Source organism: Solea solea, chromosome 10 (assembly GCF_958295425.1).
Source record: "Solea solea chromosome 10, fSolSol10.1, whole genome shotgun sequence".
Lineage (NCBI taxonomy): Eukaryota > Metazoa > Chordata > Actinopteri > Pleuronectiformes > Soleidae > Solea > Solea solea.
Genome location: NC_081143.1, coordinates 21,726,125 through 21,745,390, shown reverse-complemented (window position 1 = coordinate 21,745,390; position 19,266 = coordinate 21,726,125). Strand labels below are relative to the sequence as shown.

The 19,266-nt window shown below is 40.3% G+C and overlaps 1 protein-coding gene across 1 annotated transcript in view; it reads right to left on the bottom strand.

Moving 5' to 3' along the window:
- Positions 1–16,612, bottom strand: part of pkd1a (polycystic kidney disease 1a) — a 60,064-nt gene extending 43,452 nt beyond the window's left edge. Inside the window, exon 1 of the mRNA XM_058640197.1 lies at positions 16,090–16,612. Within this exon, the coding sequence (XP_058496180.1) occupies positions 16,090–16,382 (293 nt within the window). The 5' untranslated portion in view covers positions 16,383–16,612. The remainder of the gene's footprint in view (positions 1–16,089) is intronic.
- Positions 16,613–19,266: the final 2,654 nt, after the last annotated feature.

Genomic DNA, 19,266 nt, shown 5'->3' with positions numbered 1-19,266 from the left:
GTACTTCAGCACAGCTGGGGTACCCACAAGAGACGGATTAAAAAAAGACCGGCACAGATTGATACAGCAGAGGCCGGCGTTATCAAGACTTTTGCTCCTCTAACATGGGACAAGATCTAATGTCATTCTTTCAAACCCGCTTAGTGCTTACCAGTGTACAGTAAGTGCCATAGAATATGTTTTTATAAGCTTTCAGGTGACATTTCAGGTTAATGTAATTGTGATGAAGTGATGTTCTCGTACAGAGAGACACAAGAGGAGAATAGATGTAGTACTACTCCGCCATCAAGAGCAAACCATACATAATAATGTGATGATGAGTTTAATATGGTAGTTAAATGCACAGAAGCGCACGGACGTTCTCTGTGTCAAGTGTGAGCGCTGCAATGATCCATGAGTGACAAATACTTGAAACTAGGGCTGGATGATACAGACAAAAAATGATAGAATAATTCTGTTTACTTTTTATGAATGATGATGGACACACACACACACACACACACACACACACACACACACAGAACCGTTAGTAGACTGTTCTGTTGATCACTGTTCCCCAATCCATACTCCAGAAGAATTTGAAGTTAAGGACATTTTTTATAATGTCTCACCCACTTTCTTCTACCCTATGGCATTTGATTGATTTTCTTGCATTTGAAATTGTAATCTGTCATTACAATATGACTTGAAGTGTAACAATGACAAGTTATTGTTTGCAAAATGATACAGAGATTGAGTTAACCCTTTGACACCGAGCATATCGCAGACGACACGTTCGCAGAAGTGCACTTTGCATTGCCGTAATTACATAACGATTTGTGCTATCGGAAAAATTCAGACGGCTTCTGGAAGCTGAGAAGTTGCAAATAAAATCAGCAAATCAGACATTGAGACAGAAACTCAATTTACTTTTAATTTCAAATATGATTTAAAGCATTTAAACAGTTTGTGTACAACTATAGTGTTTTTTTGTTTTGTTTTTTTAAATTGTTAATACAATATTTTAACATGCAGTAAATTGTAAATAACTGCCAGATATTAAAAGCTATTCTGGAATAAATGGGCAAAAGCACTTACTAACAGAACATTTTCTGGCCCTTTTATGGTTAAAATAAGCCAAAAAACATCACGTACATTTTGAGGCTTCTATTTATTGAATAGTAGCTTGTGTATTTATTGAATTGTATGAGCTGTATGCGGCAATTTACAGTCAAATGCCTCTAAATGACTAAGTAATCTTATAAAGGTTTTCAAAATGACCCTCAAACATGTCATTCACGTTTCTGTAAAACCAAAAATCTGTTAGTGTCAAACGACATATGTGCCAAATAACAATTCATCTTCAATAACCTAATATAAGACTGAATATAAGTGTGATCATACACAGTATGTGTGTGTATACATGCATCCCCAAAATACAAGACACACAGATGTGTCTGCAGGAGAGTTTGTTTTTTTTCCAACCCTTTACTGAGGATTCACTTCTGAAGTCTGGCTGATTTATATGTTTAAAATAAAAACTAGGTGTTAGAAAATGGTAGCAAAAAATTGTCAGAAACATTAGATGATGATTTACTGTACGTCATGAATTGTTTAAAAAGCTGGTCCCCGTATTACACACGGTGTTAACTCAAAAGGACCATGACACAATCACGAGCATTATTTCAAAACTAGGGTTGGAGTCTAGATAAATGAGCCAGGGAGTGAGAAAACTAAATTGGTTGAACTGTGTGAGCGCGTTGCCAAAACAAACCAGGAGTGCAGAGGAGGAAGCAGGACAGAGCCAAAGCTAAGCTTCAGTCTCCTCCTCAGAGAGCCTGCACGTGAGAACGATGAGACAAAAGGGGAAAGAAAATAAATAAACAAGCACCAAGATGACCAAAAACACAGTGTGTGTGTGTGTGTGTGTGTGTGTGTGTGCAGAGAAGCACTGACATACTAAAATTTGAAAAAGTTGAACAGTCCCGCTGATCCATAAATCTATGTTTGATTGTATTCACTCAGAAACTAATTAAAAGAACCAATTTACAGTATGTGTGTATGAGTTTGACTGTTATGGGAACACACTCACGCCTCTCTCTCTCTCTCTTTCACTCTTTCTGTGTGTGTATGTGAAAAAAGAGCAGGACGCCCATTCCCAAAAGGAAACATCTGTACATTCCAGACACGCTGTGTAAGAAAGATGGAGACCAAAAAAGAGAGAGAGAGGGAGGGAGGGAGGGAGAGAGAGGGAGATATTCCTCCTCTGCTAAACCCATCAGTAGATGAAACAGGACGGCAGAAAGATGCTCCACCCATGAACTGATGGGTCACACTCACACATTAGGCTGACACCTCCTCTTATGTAATGCTGTCTGTGTCCGCGCCAGGTGTTTATGTGTGTCCTACTCGACTACATAAGAGAAGAGTAACGCTGCATGAAGACAGAGACAGAGACAGAGAGAGAGAGAGAGAGAGAGTGAGATAATATGTGTGTTTAACATGACAGTATAACGTGACCTTCACCATGTCTATTAACAACAGGCTTCCGTTCTCTCAGCTACCTCTGACCACACATGGTTTTACTTACTCACACACACACACCAGAAATATATAGAGAGAGAGACCCTGCAGAACACAAACACACACACACACACACACACACAAACAGACACACACACACACACACACACACACACACAGAGCACACATATGGTTCTGTTTTACTGACGGTGTGGCCAGTGATCTAACCGCTCCTTATAAGGCCTGTCTGGTGCCACTTATTCTGAGCCTGAGAATGAGAACACACACACACACACACACACACACACACACACTGTCGTAGGTCACTTGTGGGGACTTTACATAGACTTACATTCATTTCCTGGAGACTTACTCTAACCCTAACCATGCCTAACATGAATCCTACACTACCCTACGTCCTCTCAACCACTGGCCTGACTGAAATGTTGCTTTTTACCCACAGGTAACACAGCCACAGCTCCCATTTGGAAAAAAACATCCCTATTTCAAATGGCTAAAAATGTGCGTACGTACGTACTAATCGCTAAGGGAATGACGGAGGGAATTTAGGAAATAAAAAGGACAAAGAACGCCAATGAAGAATGACTGTATATCTGATTTAAATGAGAACAAAAAAAAAAGCCCTGGGGATGAAAACTCTGTAGGTCTGATTGTAGAGAAGATTTGTATCTGCTTCGTCGTGGTGGCGCAGTGGTCCAAGTCCCTGTAGTGAAAGCCAGCGCTCCACTAACCCACTAAACACAGACTGCTCTGTGGTCGCTTTCATCCCCCTTGGCCTGCCCGATACCCCTCCCACCCCCACAAACTTCTATCAATCTCTTTCCTCGTTCTCTCTCTGTTGCTCTGCTGCTTTGTTTACATTTGAAGGCCAGGCAGACCTTTAGGAGTCTGACTGGAAGAGAAGCAGGACAAAAGTAAAGGAGGAGTTAAAGCTGATGGAGTTGTTGGAGGAAGAGGACGAGGAGGAGGAGGAGGCAAGTGTGAAGAAGAAGCAGCAGAAGAGAAATTATGGGGGGAGGGGGAGGCCCAGCGACTGAGCGACACAGGCCAACTCTGGAGAACTATCGGCTCAGTGTGGGCTGCCAGCCAGCACCTCATGCCTCACACAGAGGTGAGGGAGAGATCTCAGGAGTAGATTGGTTCTTCCCCTACTGCAAGGAGAAGGAGCATGAAATTAGGGAGATGGGATGGAGAGCTGTGAGAATGAAGTGTTGATTGAAGAGATTGGGGCCCAACATTTTGCTTCACAGGCTGACTGGTTGGGTCCTAAACACTCTCCTCTCCTCTTTAGAACATTCTGTCCATTTTTCCAGCTGCTGCTGCCTGGGTTGTCTGGTGTCCAGCTGGCAAGTGAAGGGCAGCTGTGTGCAGCAGTTTAACACACTCACTCAGAGTGACACACTCACATATGCACACTTTTACAAAAAGTCGTCCTACGCTCGTTGCTCATCGCCTCTCTGGTCAACAAATGTGCGACTTTCACTAATGACTCAAGTCATAAACTGAGAGTCTCAGACCTGCAGTGCCTCTGGGGTGCCTTGAGTGAAAATTGGAGCTGGTTACTATAGTTCAAGTTCAGTACGACTTCACATTCCCACTTGCTTTATTGATTTCCACACGATAATCCTGCATGGTTGTACGCGAACTCTCGTGAAGATCCCCCGACATCTTGGCAGCAAACGCATGTTTTAGTAAACAATGGTGCCGTGGGACCTGCTTCTGCTTCTGCTTGCCAGAGAACTGTAACGTAATGAGCATCAGGCAGCTGTCATCGCCAGGGATTATTCCATCAATATCAAAACACAAGCCATCGTACTGGAGCAGGAGTCACCAAGTGCTTCACAATAAAAAAAAATATTCCCTATTTATTTATGCAATTTTAACTCATGTTATTCTTTTCCATTTATATTCCATTTTTGTCATGGATCTCAATGTTGAGATGTTTTTGTCTTGATTTAATTGAAACCAACCGACACTTGTAGCCACAGAAACAAAGACCTTTGCACACCAGACACGCTGTTTATGTTTTTATTTGCACATTATAAACATCTTTCTCAGCAGTCACATCAGCAGTGGCTGAGTGTTGCTGAGCAGTGTGTGCAGATCTATCAAATGGATCTGAACTGTAAAAAGCAACGCAACAAGTGTCACCTTTGGATTTTAATGCAACACCATCGGGACAAGCAGAGCGTCAGCTGCAGTCTGTGTCTGTGCCACTTCAGCACTTCTTTTTTCTCTTTCTGTATCGACTTCATTTACTGCTCCAATTTTCATAGACAGTGTCGACGTGGCACGGCATGTCCTGGTTTTAATTTCACAGGTTAGATGGTGACAATCCTGTTAACTCTGAGCCCAAACGCGGATAAAGAGTGTTATTATGTGATATCGCCGAGTGCACGGCTCCCTGTGCGCAGTGAACAGGCTGCACAGACATTTTAAGTCTGCAGTCGTGGATGTTTGTGTCTCAATGCAGGGGGAAAAAAAACTCCAATTACCACTCCCATGGTTCGCTCTGTCGATGAATGATGTTCTGTCAAGCTGGTGCAAAAAAAAATCTAATATATCCAATTCTTCTGCAGTGAACACCTGCTACATTTTACTGCTTAACACAACCCAGAGCAATGGGTTAAACTTTTAAATTGGTTGCATAGAAAAGACATCAAACATCTATCAAATGGTCTGTGCTGTCAAAAACACACACACACACACAGCCCAACCTCAGTATTCTGCCCAAGGACACTTCACAACATGGGTATTGGAGACACTGTGGACTGAACCACAGACTGCACAGCCTTTTGCCCTTCTTAACAGACCACCCACTATCACCCCTGTGCTACAGCTGCTCTAATCCCTCAGTCTTTTTTCTTCATCTTTTCCATTATATCACAAATTACTAGACTTACAATGGAGGCGTACAAGTCTTTACAAATGCAGGAACATAGTGTTTTTCTCAGGTGAATAAGTTCATACCACTACACAGCACTTGAGGAATCACTAACGTTGGTCAAATGACGATGTGCAAAATCTGTAGCTCGCTCTCTTTTGTGTTTTGTGCGTCATTGCCAAGACAAACCTATACAATTGAACAATTGAGTGCAATATTCAGAGTTGTTTGTTTTATGGATAACATCCAAGATGAACATGGTGGTCAAATTTATAACTAGTTTGATATTTCCCACCTGAATTATTGTTGCAGTTACTTCAGAGTTCAGAGTTGTAAATGTCATACAGTCTATGGTTAATTTGATTGTCATCTGAGGAAAGTACCAAGTGTTAATGGGGGTGTTTTCAGAGCCTCCCCCCTTTCACTTCTTTGGATTAGCCCAACCCACTAGACAGATAGATTAAAGAATGTGGACGTTCTTTAATCTATTTTGAGCTTTTCATCGGCAGCATTTCACAAAAATAGAATGAAAAATTACTACAAACATGGCTAAGTTCAGTCTCGCTCTGTGCGAGGAAATGCACAGAGCCAAATAATCTTAATATTCCCCCAACAGTTCTTGTGCTGATATCACTAGTTGACATAGTATATTTTGGGAAATCATGGGCTATGATATTGCGCAGATGCAATTAGTGGATTTTCAATTAGTCAAAATTTCAGGGCTTCAGTCGACCAAGAATTTCTTTGGTTGATTATAGCCCTAAAGAGGAATTTAGGTTTAGGTATTAAACCATGTTCTCTCAAACACGAGGGAGGGAGGGAGGGAGGGAGGGAGGGAGTGAGGGAGAAACCACAACAAACGTTTAACAGTCACGTCACCCCTTTCAGAAAGCTTGGGGTGATCTGAGGTGGTGGCAACACGAGCAGTGCTTAGCAACAGAAGTTACACACTGGAGCTTTATCATGTTTACGATATTGTGGGTGTTTTAAGGCATTTTTTAAAGCCAGTATCATTTTCCCTTTTTGTTTGTATTTCACAGTAAACGCTTTTATGTCTCTGTTGCGTTGCGTGACTCTAACATAAAGCTCCTCACATCTATTAAGTTTTTACTATTTTGCAAGTTACTGAACAGTAAAACCAAACTATTCCCCTATGTAAAAACATAGCTCTAAAAAGAGCATTTAGGTTCGTGCACTCAGCCTCAGACTGTTTTGCTTCACTCAAACATTGTATTTTGATTTAAAAGGTAAACAGTGCAGACTTTTGCGAGGTAAAAGATAACAGCTTCAGTTGCTCGTCCTCTAATAGGCACCGCCTTTATCAAATGTCTGTGTTAAAGTAGTTTGTTTCAGTCTAAATTTCACTCTCAGAACATTGTTTAGGAATCTGTCTCTTTAGGCGTCTAAAAAGCAAACTGCAAACTGCAAATGACTGTTGTTGTGGGGAGCCAAACCAGTTCCAGAGGTAGACTTCTTGTTTTCCTCCTGCGTTTTGCTCTCTTTTCCCGCTACACTGAATCAAACAGGGTAGGGAATGAGAATCCACAGCACTGCCCGTAGTTCGCTATGATAGTTGTTGTTGTTCATCGTTTCTCTAGATCAGGCATGAAGCGGACTAGCAAATAGTGTGAAACCTCCCCCCCAATGCATCTGCACAAGAACATTGAACAGCGATGAATAGAATGTGACCTGTAGACGACACTACGATCTGTCTGCCTTTGCAGGTCGTCAACACGTTCCAGTCCTTCATGATCTAATGTCATCATATTGTCCAGCTCTAGCTCCATCCTACCTGCCTGTCTTACTTATGCTATACGTCAGTTCTAGTTGTGGTCACACGGTGCCCTCTGTACAAATCTAGGCTCCGATCTAGGGAAATCTTTTGAGTATCAAGCACTCACCCTCGGGTAAAAAGTTTCAATAGATTTCAAGAGAATATATTATATACATAACATCCATGCAAACTACTCTTGCAGCATAAGCTGCCTTTCCACTGTTGAGTTTCTCCAAAAGGCAATGAAATTACTGCTCCAAAGGTCATTCTTCTACTACCATATATTTTATTCACAATGGACCTTCCTAAATGAAGCTCTGGTGCAAGTCCAGTCAGGAAGACTTCAATCACAGTTTTATTCTCATACTTCCAGTTTTCATCTGCTCAAGCATGTGAACTGTCACTTCCTAGCTGTCATGTCGCGAGGTGTCAGTGCTGCGATCGACGCATGCTCTGTCGTCATGCTCACCCTCCACCTCCCCATCACCAATGAGTCTTTGCCGTCTCAGCTACTCCATCATTCTTCCTCTTTCATCAGTCTTAATAGATCACCAACCACCATCAGCACCAGGGTCTGGACTGGACAGCTTTGATGTGTCCCTGTTTGCACCAAAGACTCTTAAGATGTTCACTGAATTCACTAAGTATCGTCTTCAAGTTTAGTACATTCACAGTCAGGAAAGAGTCCATTTTTTAAAGCCAGCACCCGCCCATACCTGTGAAGCTACGGAACGTGACCAACCGGTTAACCGCCATTAGGTCAAATGCCATGTTAATTAAAGCCTGACTCATAACTGTGATTAAAAACACACAGGCTCTTCTCATACTGACATGCTTCGTTTTCACACGCACATTCTTACACACGCACAAATTTCAATTAACCACGACCGACAATAAAAAAAATACTCCAAAGCCTCTCAAAGATCAAAATACATCATGAAAACGAACTGCTCCACTCTTCCACATTCATTGCACATAGCAACGCAATGGAGCCATGCAGTGAGTGCACAAGTTGTCTTTTTCTTCCTTCATTGACGACAGCAGCATCTGAGTTTCAAAATAAAAGTAATTTTGGCTCAATGAGAGTGATATATTTTATAATGCGCATCATAAAATTTGTTTTGCTATGGAAAAACAAATATATTATTGAGACCACCCGCGGCCCGCCCACGTTTGGTTAATTTTCAGTCAAACCCGTTAATTTATTATGTATATATTTTTTTTACGTTACACAGCCATTCTGCAGGTCTCTTGGTCTTTCATTTCCTTAATTCACTGCTGCATCCATTACTACATTCAAACATATTATGTTGGACAGGGAAACCCTTCATTCGGAAATGTGGCAGAAGTACAACAGCAGCTTTTGTGTTTCTGGAAGATAAAAAAAAATTTTGTTTTTCCTCTACGGACTTTGGTATGGGAGAGTGAACTGTTTGTAAACTTCAATTCAATTTCAATTTCAATTCAATTGTATAGCGCAAGAATCATAACATAACAAAACAATCATGACTCAAAAATGTGCATCCAGCTGCCTCGACCAGTTGGGGTGAAAGGAAAAATGGGGGACAGAGGAGAGGTGGGGGACAGAAAGATGGGAGAGAAAGGACAGGAGGGAGAGGAGGAGAGACCAGGAGCAGATATAGACATAGATTTTATTAGGTTTTTTTTAGGGTAAGTTTTTTTCCCTCTGTCTCTGCCAGCAGTCATGTTATAAATGCGAGTGTCCAGCTTCCAGGCAGTTCTGTGGAAACCGTGGCATGTGTGGTGGTGTTATACTGTGTGTGTTAAACATCTCTTATAGACACCTGAACTAACACTTCAATACACAGAGACTGATATGAAAGGCGTCAACTCAATGACCTTGTAATAATAATAATAACAATAAGAAAGAAGAATAAAAAGACATACTCTCTTTAGATGGAATAGCTCACACAGAAGAACATAGTTAAAAAAAAACAACAACCACACATTTAAATTACATAACATTTTTTCAAGCAGATATAAAAGGAAGGATATCTCCAGAAGGGTTCAGCCAAGACAACTGGCAAATATTTCAACACATGTATTTTAACCTCTGCATTACCCTGTTAGTTCCCAGTCTGTATATCTGTTTCCTTTTCAGGCTTTTCCATCTGTGAACACATCACATCTGGCAGAGGTTGGGAGGTTTGGAAGGAAGTATGACACAGCAGTGTACTTTTGGTGCAAGTCTATCGTGTGTGTGTGTGGGGGGGGGGGGGGGGTGGGTCTGAAAGACAAGCTTCAAAGTCAAAGAATAACTTCCGTGTCGTGGATGATGCATCACCTACAAATACTCCCATCCAACAACACACCCGAACCCAAACACAGGCACACAAATAAGTTCCTTCTTCAGTCTGCACTCGACTTCAGACTTCAGCAAGTTAATGATGAACGAAGACATTTCTGTAACCAGCAGTTAAAACACACACACACACACACAGAAAGGGGGAGGAGACGGCGGGAGCTGTCCCGTCTTCCTCTCTCCCTGTTCCTTCACTTATTTATTGCTTTCTGGAATGTCTGTGCTTCTTCGAGTGATGTCATTAGTTACTATCACTATGGTAACATAACAAAATCCCCCTCGCATATGGTGCGTACATTCAGTCTTTTCTTTCCCACTTCATTAGCATCAGTTTGTGTGTGTGTGTGTGTGTGTGTGTGTGCATAGTTATATAGATGATAACCACCTATGAAGGAGCACAGGAGAACAAACGAAAGGAACAAAAACTAAGAGGACTTCAGATTGAGTCTCGTCTGTGTGACAGCTGTGCAGCCTCATGGCCAAGTGCAAAGCCAAAACTCTCCTCTGTTATGGCACTGTTAAAGCGCGTTTAGATTACCTTGCCTGCAGTGTATGTGTGTGTGTATGCACCTCGCCGCCATGGTAACACCACAAAATTATCCTGAGTGGAGCCGACAGGACCAGGAAGTGCACGAGCATGAATGTGTTTATAGTACAGGTTAACAACAGCTGCAGTCTTCAACAATGATACAGGGTTCATGCAGAAACTTAATCCAGAATCTTTTTGTGCGTACATTTTTTATGTCAAGGCTAGAAAATTTAATACTAATTCCGCACTTTTTAGACCCACTTGTAGGGGGGCGGGACCTCATTTCCAGAATGTAAACAGTGTCTGCCATCTTTGCTAACAGTTACACTAACAGTACCAAGTGTCACTGGTGGGCACGTCACAAAGAAAAGAATGAAGATATTTCTCGACTCATGGGAAACTGAGGTTGGGAAGCACAATTTTTCACAAATACAATCATAATGCAAAGCTAAATGCAAATCTTTTCACAGACCATTTGTTTTCTTCAGTCAGACAGATATCGTGATTCCCACGGCCAGTATACTGTATAACCCTCTCATTTACCAGCAGCTCTGTGAAACTGTACATTCCCTGTAACGTTAGCAAACTGACAAGTGAAAAATGACAGCCTGGATGAAATGGCAAGCTCCCCATCACAAGTTATAATGCAGAAGAAGTGCATAATATTAGCTCCTTAATATTCTTCTGCCTATGGAGAAGCTAAATAAACCATGGGCATTTTGACTACAAAAAGCCCCATCTGCATTTTCTTAACAGATCAAATAAGACCTGTTGTTACTCGGTATTTACCGCACTTTACGTCCATGATGTTGCGTCAATGAGTACTTATCTTTTTCTCGTTTCCACCTCATTGCTTACACAACATTTGCTTACAAAGTACTGTGAGCATAATCACGAATGCTGCCGTTGAATTGTTAGTTTACAAACTCTGTGGGAAGCCACTTTCCATGACACTAACACTCGCGCCGCTCAGACCAAGCACACCTGAGACGATGCAGTAAAACCTGACAAATATTGCACACCCTCTCTGATGACGCTCACCATATGCTCCAAAGCGAAATGAGAAACGGATTTGTAATTTTATTGTGTTTTTCTTTGCCTAACCAAAAGGGTTCCAGACTACTTTAATTTAATGTCATTTTGAGACATTCATTTGATTGTCCTCATGTAAGCTGATGAGACGTTCAGTGTGAGGCACTTTTAAACAGATGAGGACTGAATCTTTTTATTCACCTGCTGTGTCTGCTTTCCCTGGACACACACACACACACACACACACACACACACACACACACACACACACACTACTACCGAGAAGATTTGTCACGGCAATCTGCACATGATACCAAAGGTTATAGAGACTTAAAAAACCCCGAGCCTATTCCACAAGCATTTCCCAGAAGTGATTCCACAGTTGCATAAACTGTCTGAATGAAGTGTGAAGAGATTTTTATTATGTGTGTGGGTTAGAACAGATGGGCCAGTATGTAAGGGGAATGCTTCTCACTGCAACATGTTAAAATACTAAATTACAACTGGATCTGTTTTGGGGTTTTTTTATCAACAGATTTAGAAGCCAGACAGAGAAGAGTTGGTAGTTTGGAGGTACATAAAGTGGTTATATTTAAATTTAGATCATTTCTTATTCAGAGATATGGTCATGGTCAGAGCTGCAACTAATGATTACTTACATAATCGATTAATCTGTCCATTATTTTCACGATTAATCGAGTAAATGTTTAGTCCATAAAATGTTGATCAGTGTTTGTCAAACCTGGAAATGATGATGTTCTCGAATGTCTTGTTTTGTCCACAAACCAAAACGATTCAATTTTAATGATATTCACATTTACGAAGCTCAAACAATCAGAAATCTCGTTTTAATCATGAAAAAAAGCCTCAAACCGATTAATCCATTATCAACATAGTTGACGATCAATTAATTGATTAATTAATAATCGATGAATCAAGTAATTGCTTGAGCTCTAGTCATGTTTCGGTAATAATACAATACCTGCCATATTAGAACTCAGCAAAAAAAGAAAAAGTTATTTGGATAAAAATAATGCTATATGATTTCATAGTTGACAAATCTTGAACATTACAAGCGTAAACAAGCTTTTGGAGTCAGACCAGCACCACCATTTCATATTTCTTAACAATGTGCCTTTTTCAAACTTCTGAATTGTGGCTGTTTTTTTGTTTTTTTTAAATGTAAATGCTGTTTTTGCTAAAGCTTCAGTGAGAATTATCCATGAATAACTAAAACCCCAGGGGGCGCTGAGGAGTGTAAATATCCTCGTCTGAAAATAGCACAATAACTAAAACTGTATAATGAATGATGTATGATGTGTAATGTATGATGAATAATATTGCTATTTGTTATCCCAGAGGCTATTTGGAATGTGTGTGGTAATAGTATTCAAAATGATCCTGCATTAATATCTTCTTTACGAGGTGAGGCTAAACACGTATATAAAAAAACAATGCGGTGCATGATGATGAGGTGTGGAATATTTGGCAGTGGATCAGTCTTGCTTCACTCTCTCATGCCTCTCTTGCACAGCAGCAGTTCGGGCTCACGTCACATCTCTTTTAGGTTTAGGATTTTAGAGAGACTGAGGAAAGTGGACATTCAGAAACTCAACTTGCACCGTTTTGCCACAGCAAATGCAAGCAAAACACTCCCATCACACACTTATCCCTATGCTGAAACTAGTGCCAGACGCTGTACACGCTTTGGAGCACCATCTGGCTTCCTTGTGTGTGTTTATTGAAAAAGTAAATAAATGACAAGTTAGATATTATAGTACAAATAACAGAAATTACGCAGCCCTCCCTGCCCTGAGCTAATCAGCACCAGCTATTAAGTACAGCAGAGTTTCGTTTTAAGTCAACGAACTGAGCAATGACACAACGTAACACAGCGAAGACCAAATATTTAATGAGTGAATGCATCTACTACATGTTGTCAATATCAACTATGCAGACAACCAGGTGAACTGCACTGAGTTCTCAATGGTTATACGTCTGTGTAACAGAGCTAAGTGATAAGTGGATTATGTGAACAGTCACTCCATTAATCACTGACAATAATTATGACATTTAAGCCAAATAATGACGTGTTGCTAATTTAGGACTATAGAGTGCAACATTTAAATATGAACAATTTTCACACCATGCTGATTAAGCCTACACGCTCCACACCTCTCTCTGTGTTTCCAAATATGGCAAGTGTGTTTAACTGCGCACAGGAAATGATTCATTTTATGCCATGACGCAACAACAACGTTGCGCTAGTAAAGCAAAACCACCGCAAACAGTTTGGACTATGACTGAAAAAGACAAAAGAGCGTCAAAGTGGGGATAAACACTTCCTGCCTCTGCCCGACAACAACAACAAATCACCAAAGGTTACACACTGCAAGCGTAAAACTTTGTCCCCCCTTCTCCAAAGAATAAAATTAGTTAAGTTAAAGTTAAGAATGATCCATTATTCATTTTTATCAACAAAAACAATACCTTTTCTTGTTGATATTTAAAGGGCAGTGGGGCCCAGGGTTTGTTTAGCTCCCCAAGGCCTTAAATTCACACACAACTTCCTTTTTAGAGTTTTAGGCTCTAACTCTTTGGTAATCATGAAAAAAACATTACCAAAAAGAAGTGTAGAATGCCTCAAAACAAGGTGAGACAGAGCTTCTTTCATTCCTATGGAAAAGCTTAACCTACTTGACTAAAACTTTTATGGTTTTAGATAAAAAATTAATTAATGATTGCTACATTTCATTTTCACCTGTTGAGTGTGGTAGGAGTATCTTTGTTGTCTTGTTGCCTGCTGCAGATCAAATTTCCTTCAAGACAAGACAGTGAATTGAACGTTCTCCTACACTAACTTCTACAATGAGACAGGGATAAAGACAACTTATACTGCCTCTGTTTTATTATCTAATACATTACATCTAGGAGTCCTACACTGTTATTTCTCTTAGACTATTACCTAGACATTTCCATTCAAGTCTCACTTTCTGTTAATTAAGAAGAGACTAGACGTCTTTTCCTGCCAGCATCGGTCATGAAATCAGATTTACTGAAGGCCAAATATCAGATTTTGATTCCATACATCCCCTCTCCTGTTGGGAACTGGAGACAAGAGGCCAAATTAGCAAGTCAAATATTCACAGTCAGTCACTTCCACGCACAGCTTTTGCTGGTACAGTAGAACCAAGGCAGTTTATGTGGTCTGATGCAATTAGTCCTCCAACAGAGTCAGACAGGATTAAAGAGAGATTCCTCAGAAGGATCTGTCTCCAATTAAAGTCACACACAGAGCAATTCATGTCTCATTCCAAATACTGTCACTAATGACTTTAAGGAAGCGGTGTGCGTTGCGCTATGGGTTAAGAAGACTCTCAGTTTTGAGTTGAGTGTCTTTGCTTCAGAAGATCTCACGAAAAAACGATTTTATTTAATCAAGTTTCTTCAGTGAGCAAGCTCCAAAGTAACATGCATTGATATAAGGTCTTGTGGTAAGTATTTAAGTCCAATAAAAGAAGGTAGTTGCAGAGGGAAGAAAAAAATAACCAATAACATATGGTTTCCTTTGGCACAGAACAGAATGTTCTCACTGCAGCAGCACCAGAGGCGGAAGACTGATCCGCACCTCAAACACCAGCCTCACTTCTCTGGTATCCAACGCCATTTACTCTATACTGACACACACACACACACACACACACACAGACGCACAAGCATGAAGGCTTCCATTAGAGGCCTGAGCCACAAAAGAGTAACCTCTGAGTACCAAGAAAGACCATTTCGTAGCGTCATATACACATTTTGAGTGCTTTCCATTCGCAGGGATGAACCTTGTTTTTCATAGGCCGTATCAATCCACCAAGCACATCTGTCAGTGTTTACGCATGAAGAGGCATGGAAGTTCTTGTATGCCTCTTTTTTTATTGATAAATAGCCGTATGAGTAAACAAAATGATTTACTTAATTAATCGATTAGTTGATTGGGAAAATGTGAAGTTATTGATTTTTCCTGTTTTTCACACACACATATATATATATATACACATATACGTATATACAGTATAAAAAATATTCAGTTTTAAGAAGTAGAAAAGAAACAAAGAAACGCTCAAACTAATTAATCGACAAAATGATCAATTTCCAGTTATGTAAAATGGTATTTTCGTCAGTGAATTGCCTTAATAACGCAGCTGGATGCAGGCCCAGTGTCACAAGGGGGCATGTGAGGGTCTTGGCCCCCCATAGTTGTATGCGTCAACAAAAGAACAACAAACTTTTGAACCATTTGCTTGATTTCCTGCCTATTTTTTGTCATCATTAAACGTAAACAACAGCAAAGTAGACAGGTAGACAGACAGAGCGATAGGTAAGCCAGCCGCAGACATACATACACACAAAACAACACTTTTATGTTCCTGTTCACAAACTATTGACTTGCTGATTCTTTAACAGTCAAATATTGTGATTTAGCCTCTCTGCAGCGAGTATACAGTAGTTTAATCAATAATCCTTGCAATTTGTAATAGCCACATCCAGGTGCCAGGCCTGCTTTATTACATTATAAAACAATATGAATGTGATTACTGTCATTTCACCCTCCTGCAGTTATTTTATGGTGAAATCATCATATTATTATTATTGTTACTAAATATATTATTAATCCCAGTAGTTCTGAAGTAATAACTATTCATTTTCAGAAGCTATCCCATAAAATAAATAATTACAAAGTTATTTGTAATTATTACAAAATAATTACATTTTATTTTGTGAAAAAATGAGGTATGTTATCCTGGTGCCAGGCCTGCCTGGTTGATGCAGAGGAAGAAGAGAGTGTGTGATGTAATGTGAAAAATCAACATGATAAACAAGTTGCAAATCATATGGAAACTAAAAATGACGTTGTTGTTGTTGTTGTTTTAAAAAAAAAAAAAAAAAAAGAAGAAGTATCTAATAAAGCCTTTAAAAACGAGTTTGAACAAAGCCCATGCGTCTCCCTGCGTTCATTAACCTGCTGTACTTACAGCACGCTGGTGGCCAGCGGGATGTCCGCCGCAGCTGGGGCCCTCTCCAGCCCGACGTTGGAGCAGTTGACAACGCAAGACGACGGCGGCGGCTGCTGCGGTTGTCCTGCCGCCAGCGCGCAGCTGCAGTTAACGGGACAGGGGCTGCAGCTCCTGCCGCCGTCCCCCTGCGGCCCGGAGCCCCATACCTCCAGGCAGCAGAGCGCCACAAGCAGGCTGGAGAAGAAGCTGAACCTCGGTGCGCAGACGCCATGTTTTCGCTTGGATAAAGTCTGTCCATTTCCACAAGGCATAGCTCACTCACATCTCATCGCCCCTGATGGTGTAAGTCCTCTCTGGCTGGGAAGGAAACAAAACAGTGAAGACCTGCGTCCTTTTTTCGTTTTTCTTTCACGCGAGGAGACAAAAACAGGAGAAAGGGGGTTGAGGTTTCGTGTCCCCCTCGTTTTCCTCGCTCTTGAGCTCGAATCCCCTTTCTCTGAAAATCTAACGGAGCTTCTCCAAAACTCTTCCAAGGGAGAAAAAAAAAAAGTTTGGGAGAACTTCCTCTCTCCTCCTCCTTCTGCCACTGCATGCAGTTCCCTGAACCACCGCTAGGATGTGGCACACATATGTGTCATTCCATGTCAAAGAGGACTAAAGTGTGATGTAGAAGTTTAGGATTAGAGCTGCCACTAACGATTCCTTTCATAATCGATTAATCGAGTAATCATTTGGTCCATTCAATGTCAGAAAATGTTCCAAACCCACCATATATATATATATATATATATAGGGTCCAAAATGACCTGGCTCTTGATATAATTATAAAAAAAGGTTCATTTTGGGGCAAGGAAAAACAACATTTCATACACTCACATGATTGTACACTTGAAAAAGATTAAGTGTAATTATTTTTATCTTCAATTTCACCTAAATTTTGCACACTGGACTTTTAAAACCTACTTTGCATTTGCATTCCTTTTATTTTGAGTTGTTTTCACTGTTTTTCTTATCCATCTTTGCTGAATTTTTTTTTGCTTTTACAGCAGGAGTTGTCAGTAAATGTGTTATAATATAAATCAACTTTGACCTGACCTTGACATGTCAAAACATGTCAACATGCATCCTTTACAGCATTTAGGGAGTTTATAATGTGGTATTCACATCTCATTCCACACAGTCCATTTAAGAGAATATAAAATGTGACTATCCTTCTTTTCTTCCCCAACAGCAATCGTATGCATATTTATATATATATATTATCTAAATAGGTCACAGTCAAAAGATAAATGAAAAAAAAGCATCAGGGATCTAGGGTGAAGAAGAGTGGATTAGAAGCAGTGATTTATTTGTTTGCGTTTATTAACTTTATTGACCACGCTTCAAACAAAATGTACTGAAATAAAAAGTGCAAGTGACTACCACTCACATAAACACAACTAAATGCCGTACAGTTTACAGTAATCACAGATCAGATAAGTAATGCTCACTCTCTCTCTCTCTCTCTCTCTACCTCACTCTCGAGGACATAGTTTTTGTGTCTCTGTTCTTTGATACAATTCCCAGTAGCCGACCACCATCACTAAAAATAAAGCAGTCATCTTCTCATAAATACTTGGGTCGTAATGGTCGCAATTGTCGATCAATTGTCCTTGAAAGACCACGGAGAATTTGTTTTAAAAGGGACAAGTGGAGAAGAAAATAATGTATATTTCCATTTTTTTTTTACCTCAGTAATGATGAACATTCTTCAGCATTGTAACATGAAATCAATAACTCTCACAAGCATACCTCACCTCATTGAGCAATGATGGAATATTCCACCCCCGTGCAATATTCTACTCTCCGTGCAACATGCTCTACTCTATCCTGCATTCTATGTGTGAATATATTACGTATAGTCACAATATTTCTTTTCCTTTCTACATTGTCAAAGGTGATATATTGTTAGTCAGAATTATATTATGAGATGATGATAACAAAGGTCCAGCCAGTATTATTCAGAGAATACAATACTGGTGCTGCTCTAAAGCACTTTCTATGACGCGTGCAAATTAACCTCATAGGTCCAGTATATTATATATATAATATAATATATATATTATTTATAATATTGGTATATGGATTTTACCAGGCAATATGTTCTCGTATCCGATCATCAACCTTATTAATTAGGTTGAGAAGCACGTTTCTGTTGACCACCGCTGACTGCTGGGGCTGACCCGGTGTCTGGCCCGGGCTGGTCCAGTCTGGCTGCATGAAAATAAAATGAACTTGGCTTCTGTTTAGTTATGGGGAGGGTCCTCCAGCCCGGCCAGGAAAACAGCACTTAGTAAGGCCTCTGTCTGAGTTATTGTAGGGCTACAGGAAGAGAGGAGGGGAGCGATGAAGGAGGGAGAATGCAGAAGGAGAGAGACCCTGGATAAGGGTGCAGGAGATGGAAGCACCCGAGAGTTGTTGTCAAAGACTGAGGAATATGAATTTGAGGGTGTTTGATGATGTAGCAAAATGAAAAAAGATGATCCAGAAACAGAGAAGGGATAAGAGGATGGAAACAGGAAATGACCAGGATCATAATCTACTGAAATGCACACCAGTGAAAGGAGGCTTGTTGTCGGAATAATCTGCTCTCATTTTAAGACGGTCAGTGACTACAAATGCAGTGTATTTATTATGAAATACACTACTGATCTGACGGCCTTTCATGCTTTATATCAGGGGTGTCAAACTCATTTTAGTTCAGGGGCCACATAGAGCACAATTTGAAGTGGGCCAGACCAGAAAAATAACAGCATAGTATCCGATAAACAACAAGAACTCCAAATCTACAAAGACAAAAACATTTAGTCACATGTACCTGGAACTAAATTTTCACAAATTCATCCTGCAGGTCAGATTGGACCCTCTGGTGGCCTGCGAGACGCATGTTTGACGCCCCCGATACCGTCAAATTGACCAAAAAATAGATCATTTCAGTCTGTTTTGTATGTCACTGAGTGTATGCAGTGACATAACTTTGTATTTTGGCATTGTATGTGTAATAAAAGAAATACTCATCTATAGTAATTTGCACTACAGCAATAATTATGAAATAGTTATGAAAGGAATTTGATCTCCATTAACATCATCTAACATTTAGTCATCACACTCTTTTTTTTAAATGTCAAATGTTGAATTGTAAGGAGAACGCTGTGG